We start from the raw sequence: 13,476 nt of genomic DNA, 5'->3' as shown, positions 1-13,476 counted from the left end.
AGAATTAACTGGGACGCTTATTAAAATTAGAGATATCTCTGGCACCACCATCTGAACATTGATTCAGTAGATGTAAGATTAATTCTAGAAGTCTATGTCTTCAAGTATTATCAGTAGCAAATTGTGGTACAGTTGGTCCATGAACCAGGATTTGGGATCCATGGATCAGAAATACACTGTAATATCCTCTTCAAGCTATGTGCAATCTCATGTCGCCCAAAAAGTTTTTTTTTTTTTTTTTGAAACACTAGTCCCTCAAGCAGGCTTTATTTAAAATAAATCGGTTGGGAAATTACTGCATATTAGATGTCACATTTTAGGGCTCACAATTCATATTAGCATGATGACGCCTGTGAAACGTTCTTCCGTAGAGAAGAATTCCATTCAAACTTTTAAGCCAGTGGAAAGATTTGCAAAACTCAGTTTCTACATAGTGTGTGAGCTTTAAAAAGATCTCTCAACTGTTGTATTTAGAACATAGAGATGTGGGAGAAGTTCTATAAGAGAATGTTCACAGGAACAGAAACATAATGAATATCCTGGATGAAAAAGGAAATAAATAAAAGATAGAATGCCCAAGGGGTTAGTTGATCTTTGGGAGATTAGGGGGGAAAGAAGATAAGGGAAAATGCATGATATACTGTTCGTTGTTTATTCATTCAATGTCCAAACCTCAAAATGATAGCTTTACAAAGAGGAATTTCCTGACACTCTCTCTGTATAGAACTTTATATGCATGACTATAATCGCAAAAGAAAAAAAGCTAAGTGAGGTGTTCATGCGGTTGCAAAGATTTCCTCCTAGTAAAAGAACGTAAACACTCTTAAGTTATTTTGTGGCTAAATGCACAGGCAAGGTTTTATTTTTTGTTGTTTTTCTTCTACTTAGAAGAACAGAATACTGGTGTTTGTTTTGTTTTTAAAGTGGATAAAGTGAACTAATATCTTTACACATTGTACATTTGAAATGTTGTTTTGGATATCGCCACGGATCTATTACTTGAAATGCAATCAAACCTGAAGATAAGTAAAGCCCTTAAGCATAGTTATAGGAATGTTTTGATTATAGATTAAACCCTAGAGTAAATTGAAGGAAAAAGTTCTATTTAAGCCTCAGTTAAGGAGGTAAACACTGCCGAACAATTTTGACTTTTGGGGATCAGGAGAAACTATTCAATTGCACTGAAGTGTTTTATATTATTGAATAAATACCACTATTTCAATAAAGGGATAACAGTTCTCTTTTACTGGGCTAACGTTTAATTCTTAATAAAAGCTGATACTTAATTGAGTCAGTAAAACCATACTAACCTCTCCTATTTTACCATTTCTATGGGAATCCTGGCTGCTTAGATTATGAAATCACAATCTGAGTATCAGTGTTTATCTGACAGTGTGCTTCCTTATCAGGAGTCTGTAAAACCCGTTACCTTCCAGTTTGACTCACAGCAAGTCTATAGGACAGGGTAAAACTGCCCCAGAGTGTTTCCAAGGCTGTAAATCTTTACTGTAGCAGACTGCCGCCATCTTTCTCCTGCGGAGAGGCTGGTGGGTTCGAACCGCCGACGTTTCGGTTAGTAGTCTTAGTAGTCGAGCACTTAACCACTTGCGCCATGGGCTCTTTCAGGAGTCCATAAACAAACCCCTTGCGGTTGAGTAGATTCGGACTCATAGTGACGCTATAGGACAGAGTAGAACTGCCGACCTTTTGGTTAGCAGCTGTCGCTTTTAACCTCTACGCCACCAGAGTTTCCACTATAGGTACCAGGAAATACCTGGACAGTCTTCAGCAGCTGGACGGATCCCTCACTGTAAGCAGAGTTCTCTGCGCATTTGTGGTGTGGGAGGTCTGGAGGGGAGAATGACAAGGAAATCCCTAACATCAGCATACAAGACCTCATAAAATGTTAAGAATCACTGATATAATCATGAAAGTTTTTCTTTTTTAGTCTGAGCATTGCAAAACGAGTCCTGTTAAAAGAAGAAGAAAGAAAAGTTTGAAAGGGCAGACCACCAACCTCTCTTGATGAGACCTTTAGGGGCATAAGTTCTGCTCATCAGCTCTGTAGGTCCAGAAAGTAACTTCTGTCTGTTCACCTGAATTCACTGGGGTGGAGACAACTGATTGACCCTCACAAAACTCTGAAGATAAGCTTGGTTAACCCAGATGCCAATTTCAGTCTTTATAATGAAGAGAAAAGAGAATATTTACCATTATCTAAGCTGCTCTAGGATTCTTTTTAAAAAATCTGAGGAATGAATAAAAAATAAGAATATGGTTCAAGGACCCCAAAATCAGAGCAAATAGGAGTTGAATAATACTGAAGGACACCTCTTCAAGACTAGAAAAATCCTACAAAATACGTCACACAACTCTAGGAATCAGAACACAGCTGTCAGTCACATGAAGTTTCAATGTCTTGGGCTGTGCTGCGTGGCTCTAAGGAAGTCAGCCTCTTTACTTCCCCGTTTTTCAAGATTCCAAGTGACGCATTGACCTTTTAACACGTAATCACACAATATTGATACAATTAACAATGTTTACAGTGGTTATTTTCCATCAATGACATGACTGTGGTGACTTTCTGAAGAAATATTCCCTCTTGAGTTGGATGTTTATTTCATCTTTAAAAGCCAACATTTTGCAAACCATTTCTGAAAATAATTTAGTTTGGGAGGTATTTAACTCCATCCTTATGTTAAACTTTACTTATTCTACTTTCAAATGGAAATCTTGCCCGAATTCTGGAGGAATTTACTGTAACAATAAGAATTATAAATACAAGTTGACATAAGATCAGAGATTAGAGAAAATGTCTAATACTGGCAGAAAATGTAAATATTTGAAAATATGTTTATTGTAATTAAGAACTGTCTGTTGTGTTCTGTTGTTTTAAAAATATATTTATACTCTGTATACATTCATATTTTATTTTGACCGCTTTTAGAAGTTGTCTACAAGTTAAATGCTCTGTCAGCTTAATATGTAGTAAAAAACGTAATTTTGAGGTGATGCAGTTTCCTGAATTTAAGTTCGTTTGGCATCATAAAAGTTTATATTTAATTTCTGATTGTCTTAGTTCACATATTTTTATTTGTATATCTTAAAGTGACTCTTGATAATTTATGGTCATACGGTGTTGAATAGAGAAAACCATATCCTAAAACTATTGTTTTCATAGTATTTCAATTGACTGCTAAATTTTTCTCTTCTATGTCTGTTCCCTGATTTCCACATTTCTGCAGATCAGCTGGAGCATAAAAAGACAAGGAAAGAAGAAGGATTGCAGTATTTTTGGATGGCCTACTATATGATCAAAAGCCATTTTTTTGTGTCACTAAATGTGTGTTTCTTCCCAGAGTGGAAGCGTGTGTCCTCAAAACTGGGGCTGTCCTAGATTCCCCCAGTTTCACCCTGTGCAGGAAAAAAATTAGTAACAGACATCGTACTTTGATTTTAAGTGATTTTCTTACTCATGAAACCAAAAACTAACCATAAACAAGCCTGACCCAAACTGCAAAAATATTGACTTGTTTCTTATACCAGAAACTGCTCTGCAACATTGTAAATTTGTCTTTTCCAGCTAGAATAGAGTAGTCAATAACAAAACCATTACCTCATGATTTAATGAAAAGACCGTAGGCTTCCTTCACTTAAATTTCAATAGGTCTCATAGCAACCAATGGTTAAAAGACCAAATTTTTAGGAGCTACTTTTTAATGTTAACACAGTAACCATTAAGTACGTGGTCACCATGAATACTTAATCTTGTATTCATTAAGAAAAGAAATATTTAAGCTTCAGGAAAATCTCCGATCCTCAGGAGTTCTTCTTCTTCTTCAATTTCTTCATGTAGGAAGGCACAAGAGCTCCTCCAATTTGCAAATTGTTTAATAAATTATAAAACAACTAAATACAGTATTATTGTTTTTAGCTAATTCAAAGTTGTTTTTTTAACAGTTGTAACTACCTACTTTGAACCCCTTGTTTCTGGAAACAAAATGATCTCCCCGCTAGCATATAGAATGACTACTCAGAATAAACCTTATGTTACAATTTCTTTGAGCTTTGATTATTTTTTAACACACATAACCCCAGCAGGTCAGGGATCATGCTGTAAAGAACAAATTAGTTTGTTACTTACACAGTTGTTTGATTTGAGATTTCTATTAATACTTTGACTCTCCTATATCTAGTATAGAAATGCAGAGAAATACAAACAAATATGGGAGACTCTTAGGCAGCAAAATTCCTCCTCCTCTCAGAAGAGGCAGGAACCTTCTAGAGGAAACCTTGGAGAAGGTCCTCTCTCATTCCTCCCTTGAGAGACTGGAGTCAGAGTCTCCTCACTTTGGAATAGAGAGATTGGAGAACACCTCTAGGACAGAGCTACATGGGTGGTTTGTGCCCTAAGCACCCTTTCTCCAGGGAAATCCTGAGCTCCACAGGGACACCCCACCACCTATGGATGACCCACTTTGCACCCTGCTCCCTAATGTTCCACACAACATTTACAGGCTTCTGAGTTGTTACTTGGAATTGGCTGACTCTAGGGGTCCTGGGCTCTAACTTGCTTTCTCCCCAACTCTGCTGCAGCCCCAGGGACCCTGGTCACACTGGAGAGAAGCTGAGATTCTGCGGGGAACGGGGAGCATGCTCCTTGCCCACTGGGGCTGCTCCCTGGCAGATGCCCTAAACCACTGAGATTTGGGGACAGCTATGATGCTAAGTGTTTGGGGACTGTGATAGATGACGCTGCCTTGGGGTGAGCTCTGTGACTGTCCCTGATTTCTGACTGTGAATCCTGCAGGGACAAGGACAGAAGACAAGGCTTCTTCCCTATTCCCAGTGGAGAGGGGCACGCCCTTGTCTCATGACACTCCTCCATGTCCTGAAGAACCAAGTCGAGCCCATCAGAGAATAAAATCTCCTTTGCTGAGAATACTGACACATTTTCCATCCTGAACAGAAGCAGGGCTCTGCAGCTCCCACAGAAGTTTCCAGAGAGAACAGGAACCCTGTCCCAGCGTGTAGGTCCTTCCAATGAAGTGCTAACCAGTTTTACGCTTTGATGTGACCATAAATGCCTCTTAGACAGGTAGTGTCTGGTCCTGTGTCAGCTGTCACTCTGCTACCTTCATTCTTTGTTTAAGCATTGGAAAGGAAATTAACAACTCTATAATGCTAAACATATATGCTCATCATTAGCATTCTATATGAGTGGTTCCAGGCAAAAGTGATGCAAAATTAGATGGACATTTTACAGACCAATTATTAGAATGTGAATTTTGTTTTCATTGATGAAGAAAGATCCAGGTGATAGAGACTTGTTTGGGGAAGAAGATACTGAAAAAAAGAAATAAAGAACTTCTGTATTATGACTTACGTTAGATATACAGAATAATTTTCCTAGCCGAAAGAAGTAACAGTAGGGCATATTATCGAGTGATCTTATACCAGGAAAGCTAACAAATATCGGTTATTTATCAATCATGGACTTAACTCCTGTCAGCACACCCACAATAGTCTGTTCTGTCACACTAAGTCTATGAGAGCAGACTCCCTGCCGTGGAATGTGAAGCAGAGTGGATACTGAATCTGTCTTATATGCCTCTGTCATTAAGCACAGGTTTAAGGACAGTATCGGGCACCTATGTTCTCATACTCCATAAAGTTGTGTAAATGTGAGTTGTTCTGTAGCCAGAGCAAAGTTTTTGAGGTAGGGATGGAAACAGCATGCAAAAGTGAGGGAAGTGTTACGGCAAGGTGGGAGAAGGGTGAGTTCATCAATAATATCTTACATTTTCTTGGAGGATTTCTATGTTTAATGTGTACCTTTTTACTTATCCCTGCTGTCTCTCCTGCTCTTTTCACAATAAAATCTCCACAAAGGTCAGAACCATCAACCTTCTTCCCTACCTGCTTCTTCAGTGCCGGAACATAGGAATCACTCCATAGAGACCATCAGTGATGATCAGCCTGTAACAGGAGAACCTGTGATTCCATGAGACTGGCACTCAGCTCTTATCCATGGTCCAAAGGAGTTCCTGCACCCAGAACGTCACTCACCTCTCAACCCTCACCCTGTAAGTCAACTTTGCCAACTCGGGGCTTATAACTGTGCAGGCAGGAAGACGGACGCGTTGTCAGCCGTACACTGCAGTTGAGTTATGGAAGTCACAATAGGTGATCACTTTATTAGGAATTCTGCTTTACTCATGCCCGCTATTTTAGAAAAGATCTTGCCAGCCATCAAACTTTGACATTTTTTTTTAAGATATAGGTTCCAAAAAAAAAAACAAAAAACAGGTTCCATCAAGTTCTGAAGCTTTGTTTGTAGATGAAGAAATGATTTCCTTCTTATTTACTTTAGAGCTTTAAAGTTGTCTGATTATTTCTTGACCAGGTAACATTTTTCCATTTTGTAAATTCTGAAATTGTACATATAGAATAAATATAAATGAATATGTGTGACTATGCCTGAAAGTTACATTTGGAACTGGGCTATATTTCAAACCACCCTCTTCACCTCTTCTGTCTCCTTAGAAAATGTAATCTGTTTAGATTTCATTTGGTGGTTTTTAACCAACATTAAATATGTCATTTAAGTGTAAAATAAGGAAAAAATAAATAAAATAGAGAAATATATCCAAAATTTAATAGTTTAAATACTTTGTAAATTCTTTAGTTGTTCTTATCAAATTTTAAATATCCTGTTTTAATATAGATGATTTAGGTGAGATTCTTCTTAATTGCTACACTTTTCTTTCCCTTGGAAGGAATGCGTTGAACTTGACATAATTACAGTATATTTTAAAAAGAAATCATATTTAACATAAGGAAATCAATATTTGGGAGTTTGTTCATTTATTTACATTTATTCACTTGTTTGTCAGCCAACAGATGCTTATTAAGTTTCCAGGGATAGAAAAATGAACAAGCCTATTCCACTGCAGTAGAATAAATCAAGTTTGAAATAAATAGGGCAACAGTGCTAAAGGAATCTTAATGTTCTCTGACCTTTTTCATTTGCCTATTAGTTTAGCTTTAAAAAAAAAAACGTATTTTGCGCTGTGTTTCTTTTTTCCTTTATGTTCTCGTCTTGAGCATTACTGAGGGAAGCAACAGAGAAGTGGGAAAAGAGCTTTTATAAGTGGGTGGATTTAAATGCATTTTTCACGGTCAAATATTTTCCTATGCTTTATGTGTATAAAAAATAAACCTAGAAGATTTGTTTGGTGTGAACACGTGTAATATGTATTAACCTGAAAATCAAATAAACCCTGGTCATGTGTGAGAAATTTTTAACATATTGCTTACGTTGTGTTTTGCCCAAGTGATGTGAGAATTTATCCATAATGCCCGTAAGAAGATAGATGTCCCACCTGCGGCTGTTGAGGGTGGTCGGTGGTTTTCTCAAGTCTCACTTCAAGGAGGATGCCTCAGTCCATGGTCTGATCTTCATTGTTTAGATCCAGGTTTAGAAACCGTGTTCAGGAATGGCATGGTGCCATTCACAATCACAATAGAATAATGTAATGCTTATTTGTTTATCTGCAGTTCAAAATGCAACTGAAAAATGGGCCAAGAACTTGGCTGATCCAGCACATTCCATTGCATAAATAGCTGCACAAAAAGATAAACTATTGGCTAATGGTATACTGGAGCTCTGATGACCCAGTGGTTAAGAGCTCGGCTGCTAATCAAAAGGTTGGCAGTTCAAATCCACCGGCCACTCTTTGGAAACCCTATAGGGCAGTTCTACTTTACCTATAGGGGTCACTATGAGTCAGAATTCACTTGATGGCAACAGATTCGATTTTTTTTTTTTTTTGGTTTAATGGTATATTGGTGAGCATGAGGTCAGAGCAAGGGGAGCTAATCAGAAGTCTCACATAGCTAAGGCTATTGATCACTGATCACACAAGCCATCCATCTAGACTGCAGACATAGAACTTCTGGCTTGTTAGGACCCTGGGCCAACTGCCCAGGCTCCCCCTACCCTGGACATCCTTAAAGATGTCCTGACAAACACTGTCCCTCTGATCTGCTGTCTACACTCCACATGGACACCACCCTTCCCTTTTCCTTTCCTCTCCAGACAGGCTCCCCATGCAAACAACCACATCTAGTTCACTGAATCACATGCCCTTGCCATCTTTCTGCACCAAAACACCCTGAGTGGGGTTCTGGGGGCTCACCACATTCTTGAGGTACAGGTTTCCTAATTTTGTCTACTTTCTCCCTCCAGATAACTATTTCACCAGTCGCATGTTGCTGTCACAAGTTTGTCTCTAGAATTCATCCTGTCTCTGATATCCAAGTTCCCCGGGGAACGTCTTGACATCTCCGTTGATATTGATGACTGTTGAGCCCGGACTGGCCAAAGTCAGCACCTTTCCTCGAGTTAATAGTGGGGAAGAAGCTAAGCCTCAAGTCTGTTGCCTTCACAATGGCACTGCCAAGTGTCTGCACTAGAAAATATTTTGAATTTCAACAGAGCTTATTGAGAAAGCTGTGATCAAAGATCCAAAGTCACAAAGCCCGATTCATTAATTTGGCATGTCACCAATTCATAGACTAAGTATCGGATAGCAAATTCGTTAACACTACAATTTGTTAAGTGACGAAGAAACTTACTTCTCAATTTGTCACTTATTTCTTTCTATAAGCTACTTATTTCCATACACTGAGGTCAGCTAGTGTTTTTCTGTTTAAATAGCAATTTCTTGTGTTTGGGTTTTCAAGTATAATACATGTTACAAATAACAAGGATTGAATTAATAGCAAGTTAGGTTTATTTCCTTCTTATTTTTATTCCAGACCATGGCATTTCTTATTCTGTCGATTCATGGATTTTTCAGTCCTGAGAAAAAATAAAAGGAGGATTATATAGGTAGTGCAAGGGGAATTAAGCCTGAAATTGTTTTCACATATGTGTCCATACGAAAAACAAAACAAAACCTGTTGCTGTCGAGTCGATTCCGACCCACAGTGACCCTACAGGACAGAGTAGAACTGCCCATAGGGTTTCCAAGGATTGGTTCTTGGATTTGAACTGCTGACCTTTTGGTTAGCAGCCTGAGCTATTAACCACTGTGCTACCAGGGCTTCTATGTGCCCATATGCACCCACATATCTACTATGCAAATCCTTGGCAGGATATGGGAAAGTAAACACATTTATTCTGTGTACACAAGGACCCAGCTTGTAACACTGAGACGCAAGACAAAACACAAATTGCTTTAACAATATAGGTTGCACTCGAGAAATTGTTAGGGTAAATTAATAATTCTGTGAATCACAGTTGACCAATTGTCAAAGTGCGGTGGAGGCATGTGTGTATGTATGTGTGCGTACATATGTGTGTGTATAAACAGAGATAAAGATGAAGTTAGAGATAGAAATGATGGAGACAGAGATACACCTTACCCACTGCATCCTTCCTACTCCCTAACTAAAAACATTGTCATAAAAGTTGCTGATTCATGATTTGCTTCTTGCGGTGCCAGGTAAGGCATGACATGAGAGTCTCTAGTTAAGATTTAGATCCTGAAATTGACTCAGTCATGATTTCTACTGAAGTCAAAGTGTTTTCCTTTCCTAGGCTACTTTCACTTTTAAAGTTCTTCTATTACTGTTTATTTTTACTAACCATAAATCTTTTTACTGGTTTGGACACATGTGGCCAAGAGACAATCCATAGTTCTTGATTATTTTCTTTGTACTCTGACTGGATTTTTTTCTGTCTATCACAGCGTCAAAGGCTCTAGGCGCCCAGTTACTCATGACATAGCTCACTTCTGTAAAACTGAAGTGAGATTAAGAATTTACACAAACTGAACCTTAATTTTAATTTAAAATAAAATAGCTAAGTCTTCTTTATATATAATTGAATGAGTTCTTAAAGAGTTTATTAATAATTTTTCACATATTAAAAATTCATGAGACAATTAATAAAGGAGATGTTTTTTAATAATTATGTCACAGAGCTATCTGGTTCTCTCACAGGGAAATGGGGGAAAATCAGATGTCAGTCACAGAGTTCATCCTACTAGGATTTTGTCTTGGCCCGAGGATGCAGCTGCTTCTCTTTGGGATCTTCTCTCTGTTCTATGCCTTCACTCTACTGGGGAATGGGGCCATCCTAGGGAGCATTTTTCTGGACCCCAGACTGCACACCCCCATGTACTTCTTCCTCTCCCACCTGGCCATTGTCGACATAGCCTATGCCTGCAACACGGTGCCCCAGATGCTGGTGAATCTCCTGAGTCCCACCACACCCATCTCCTTTGCTGGCTGCATCACACAGACCTTCCTCTTTTTGACTTTCGCTTTAACAGAGTGTCTTCTCCTGGTGGTGATGTCCTACGATCGCTACGTGGCCGTCTGCCACCCCCTCCGGTACTCTGCCATCGTGAGCTGGAGGCTCTGCATCACCCTGGCCATCACTTCCTGGTCATGTGGCTCCCTCCTGGCCCTGGTCCATGTGAGCCTCATCCTGAGATTGCCCTTCTGTGGCCCTCATGAGATCAACCACTTCTTCTGTGAGATCCTGTCTGTCCTCAAGCTGGTCTGTGCAGACACCAAGCTCAACCATGTGGTCATCTTTGCAGCTTCTGTGTTTATGTTAGTGGGGCCCCTCTGCCTGGTGCTGGTCTCCTACACCTGCATCCTCTTTGCCATCCTAAGGATCCAGTCTGGGGAGGGACGCAGAAAGGCCTTCTCCACCTGCTCCTCCCACCTCTGCGTGGTCGGGCTCTTCTTCGGCAGTGCCATCGTCATGTACATGGGCCCCAAATCCAGCCACCCTGAGGAGCAGCAGAAGATCCTTTTCCTGTTCTACAGCATTTTCAACCCTATGCTGAACCCCCTGATCTACAGCCTGAGGAACGCAGAGGTGAAGGGTGCCTTGTGGAGAGAACTGTGCAAAGAGAGTCATTCCCGACTGGGGTGACCCTGAGTCATCAGCCCAAGCAGATCCCGAGTCTTGGTGCCAGATTACAGTCTGAATTCAGAAAAGTTCACTGCTCTCTTCTTATGTGCACCCTACTGACTCAAGAGCAAGCCTTCCCTCTGCCTTTGCAGGAATATATTTAGCTTTCTTGCATTCACTGACTTTCTGTTAGGTATGATTTTATCAGATACATTTTGTTCTTTTATTGCTTATCGAGTTGAGGATCTATGAGATTAAAAATTGTTTTAATTCACATTGCTGGGTCCTGAAAGTTGAATACAGCCTCTCTACCTCCCTAATGTGTCTATGCAAACTCACTCACCACAGATGTCACAGGATTTGGTAGAAAAAAAAAATGCTGCAGCCAAGGGACGTGATCCTCCCATGCAATGGTATTGTGTCCCTTTTCCCACGATTGCACTTGTCCTGTTAAAGGATAAGTCAGAGATACTTAGTTGTGTTGCATGCTGTTGAGAAATTTTGTATGCAAATTATTGACACATATCAGAGAGTTAATCAATAATAAGCTGAGTGAAGAACAAAGTCAAAACAAGACATACAGCAGAGAGGAAAAGAAAAAACTCCCATATGGTGTTTACAAATTTGTAGGTCAGCCGGTTATCTGATAGCAAAGGGACCATACCAGACATTCTGTCCTTGAGTAGGCTGATCATGGGTATTGAAAAAAAAAAAAACCATCTGGATTATTTATGGATTTTCCAGAAAATTGAGTGTTGACATATACAGATACGTATATATAAACCAAACCAAACCCATTGCTGTCAAGTCGACTCCAACTCATAGCAACCATATACATATAGTTTACATAATATATAGCTGCATAATACATATAATTTACATAACACATATAGTTTGCATAATCCGTATTGTTTTCATAATGCATACAGTTTGCATAATACATTCAACCACATCAATATATATGTTATACTTGTATATAAAATATAGTTGATATATAGTATAAATCAAATGACACATTACATTGGGCAAATCTGCTGTAAAAGATCTCTTTAAAGTGTTACAAAGCAAAGACGTCACCTTGAAGACTAAGGTGTGCCTGACCGAAGCCATGGTGTTTTCAACTGCCTCATATGCTTGTGAAAGCTGGACAATGAATAAGGAAGACTGAAGAAGAATTGATGTCTTTGAATTACAGTGTTGGTGAAGAATATTGAATATACCATGGACTGACAAAAGAATGAACAAATCTGTCTTCGAAGAAATACAGCCACAATGCTCCTTAGAAGCAAGGATGGTGAGACTCCATCTCACATACTTTGGACAGGTTATCAGGAGGGCTCAGTCCCCGGAAAAGGACATCATGCTCGGTAAAGTAGAGGGTCAGCAAAAAAGAGGAAGCCCCTCAAAGACATGGATTGACACAGTGGCTGGAACAATGGACTCAAGTATAACAACAATTGTGAGGATGGTGCAGGATCAAGCAGTATTTCGTTCTGTTGTGCACAGGGCACTATGAGTCAGAACCAACTGGACAGCATCTAACAACAACAACATATAGCATGGATACTGTTATATAATGCATATACCAAACCAGCCGCTATTGAGTTGGTTCTGACTCATGGCGACCCTATGTGTTTCAGAGTAGAACTGTGCTCCATAAGGTTTTCGATGGCTGATTTTTTGGAAGTAGATGACCAGGCCTTTCTTCTGAGGCTAGCAAGCTAGCTACGTAGGTTCCAAGTTTGGGTCTTAGCTGAATTAAATTGCTGATCTCAGTGAGAATAGGTCAAGTCTATAAAAAGTTTTCATCAGCACTTCCACCTGGGTCAGACCAGAGGTGAATCATTTCCTCGTTAGAATTTACTGACTCTTAAATAGGAAATTTTACCAAACAGTGTAAATTCCTAACTGGCTATATGGTATTGGTGGTGAATTGACTTTTTCTGATTAAATCTAGGTCACAAATTCCTTGTCAGGGGTGAGTCCCCACATGTTCAGGTGGCCACCCTGGGTGTTTCCTATAAAGTCCGTTTTCTACTCTGCCCTGGGATGAACATGGCCACTTGCTGCCAGAGTCTTTCTCAGCTTCACAATAAGAGTGGACAAAAGTCTTATTCATAGGGATGAATATGTGCTCTTCACTTGGGGGTTAAGAAGTGCTCAACCCAACTCTTCACTCTGTTGTAGAGGAAGAACCCCAGGCAGAGTTAACTCAATATAAAAACAAAATGCATTTTTATCATAACAGCTAGCAATCACTTCCTCAGGGCCATACACTGCATGTTGCTAGTCATGCTATATGAATCTCCTCATTTAGCCATCAGAAGAAATCCATAAAAACTCGTTGCCGCTGAGTTGATTCTGACTGATAGCGACTCTATAGGACAGAGTACAGCTAACTGCCCCATAGGGTTTCCGTGGAGTGGCTGGTGGATTTGAACTGCTGAAATCCATGAAGAAGGTCCAATTATCACTCCATTTTATGCATGCACACACCAGAAAGTACCAAACTCCAGACTTTTTCCCGGACAATCTGACTC

General features: G+C 39.6%; 1 protein-coding gene across 1 annotated transcript; it reads left to right on the top strand.

Annotated features, from left to right (window-relative positions):
• Nucleotides 1–10,000: 10,000 nt before the first annotated feature.
• Nucleotides 10,001–10,957, top strand: LOC101355028 (olfactory receptor 2A1/2A42-like). The gene has a single exon (XM_004382415.2). It carries the CDS (start codon nt 10,016–10,018, stop codon nt 10,955–10,957), a length of 942 nt encoding a protein of 313 aa, XP_004382472.1. The 5' UTR covers nt 10,001–10,015.
• The last annotated feature ends 2,519 nt before the right edge of the window (nt 10,958–13,476 follow it).

The sequence above is a fragment of the Trichechus manatus genome, unplaced genomic scaffold, assembly GCF_000243295.1.
Source record: "Trichechus manatus latirostris isolate Lorelei unplaced genomic scaffold, TriManLat1.0 scaffold00093, whole genome shotgun sequence".
Classification (NCBI taxonomy): domain Eukaryota; kingdom Metazoa; phylum Chordata; class Mammalia; order Sirenia; family Trichechidae; genus Trichechus; species Trichechus manatus.
The sequence above is the reverse complement of the archived record's forward strand: the minus strand, read 5'-3'. Positions and strand labels throughout refer to the sequence as shown.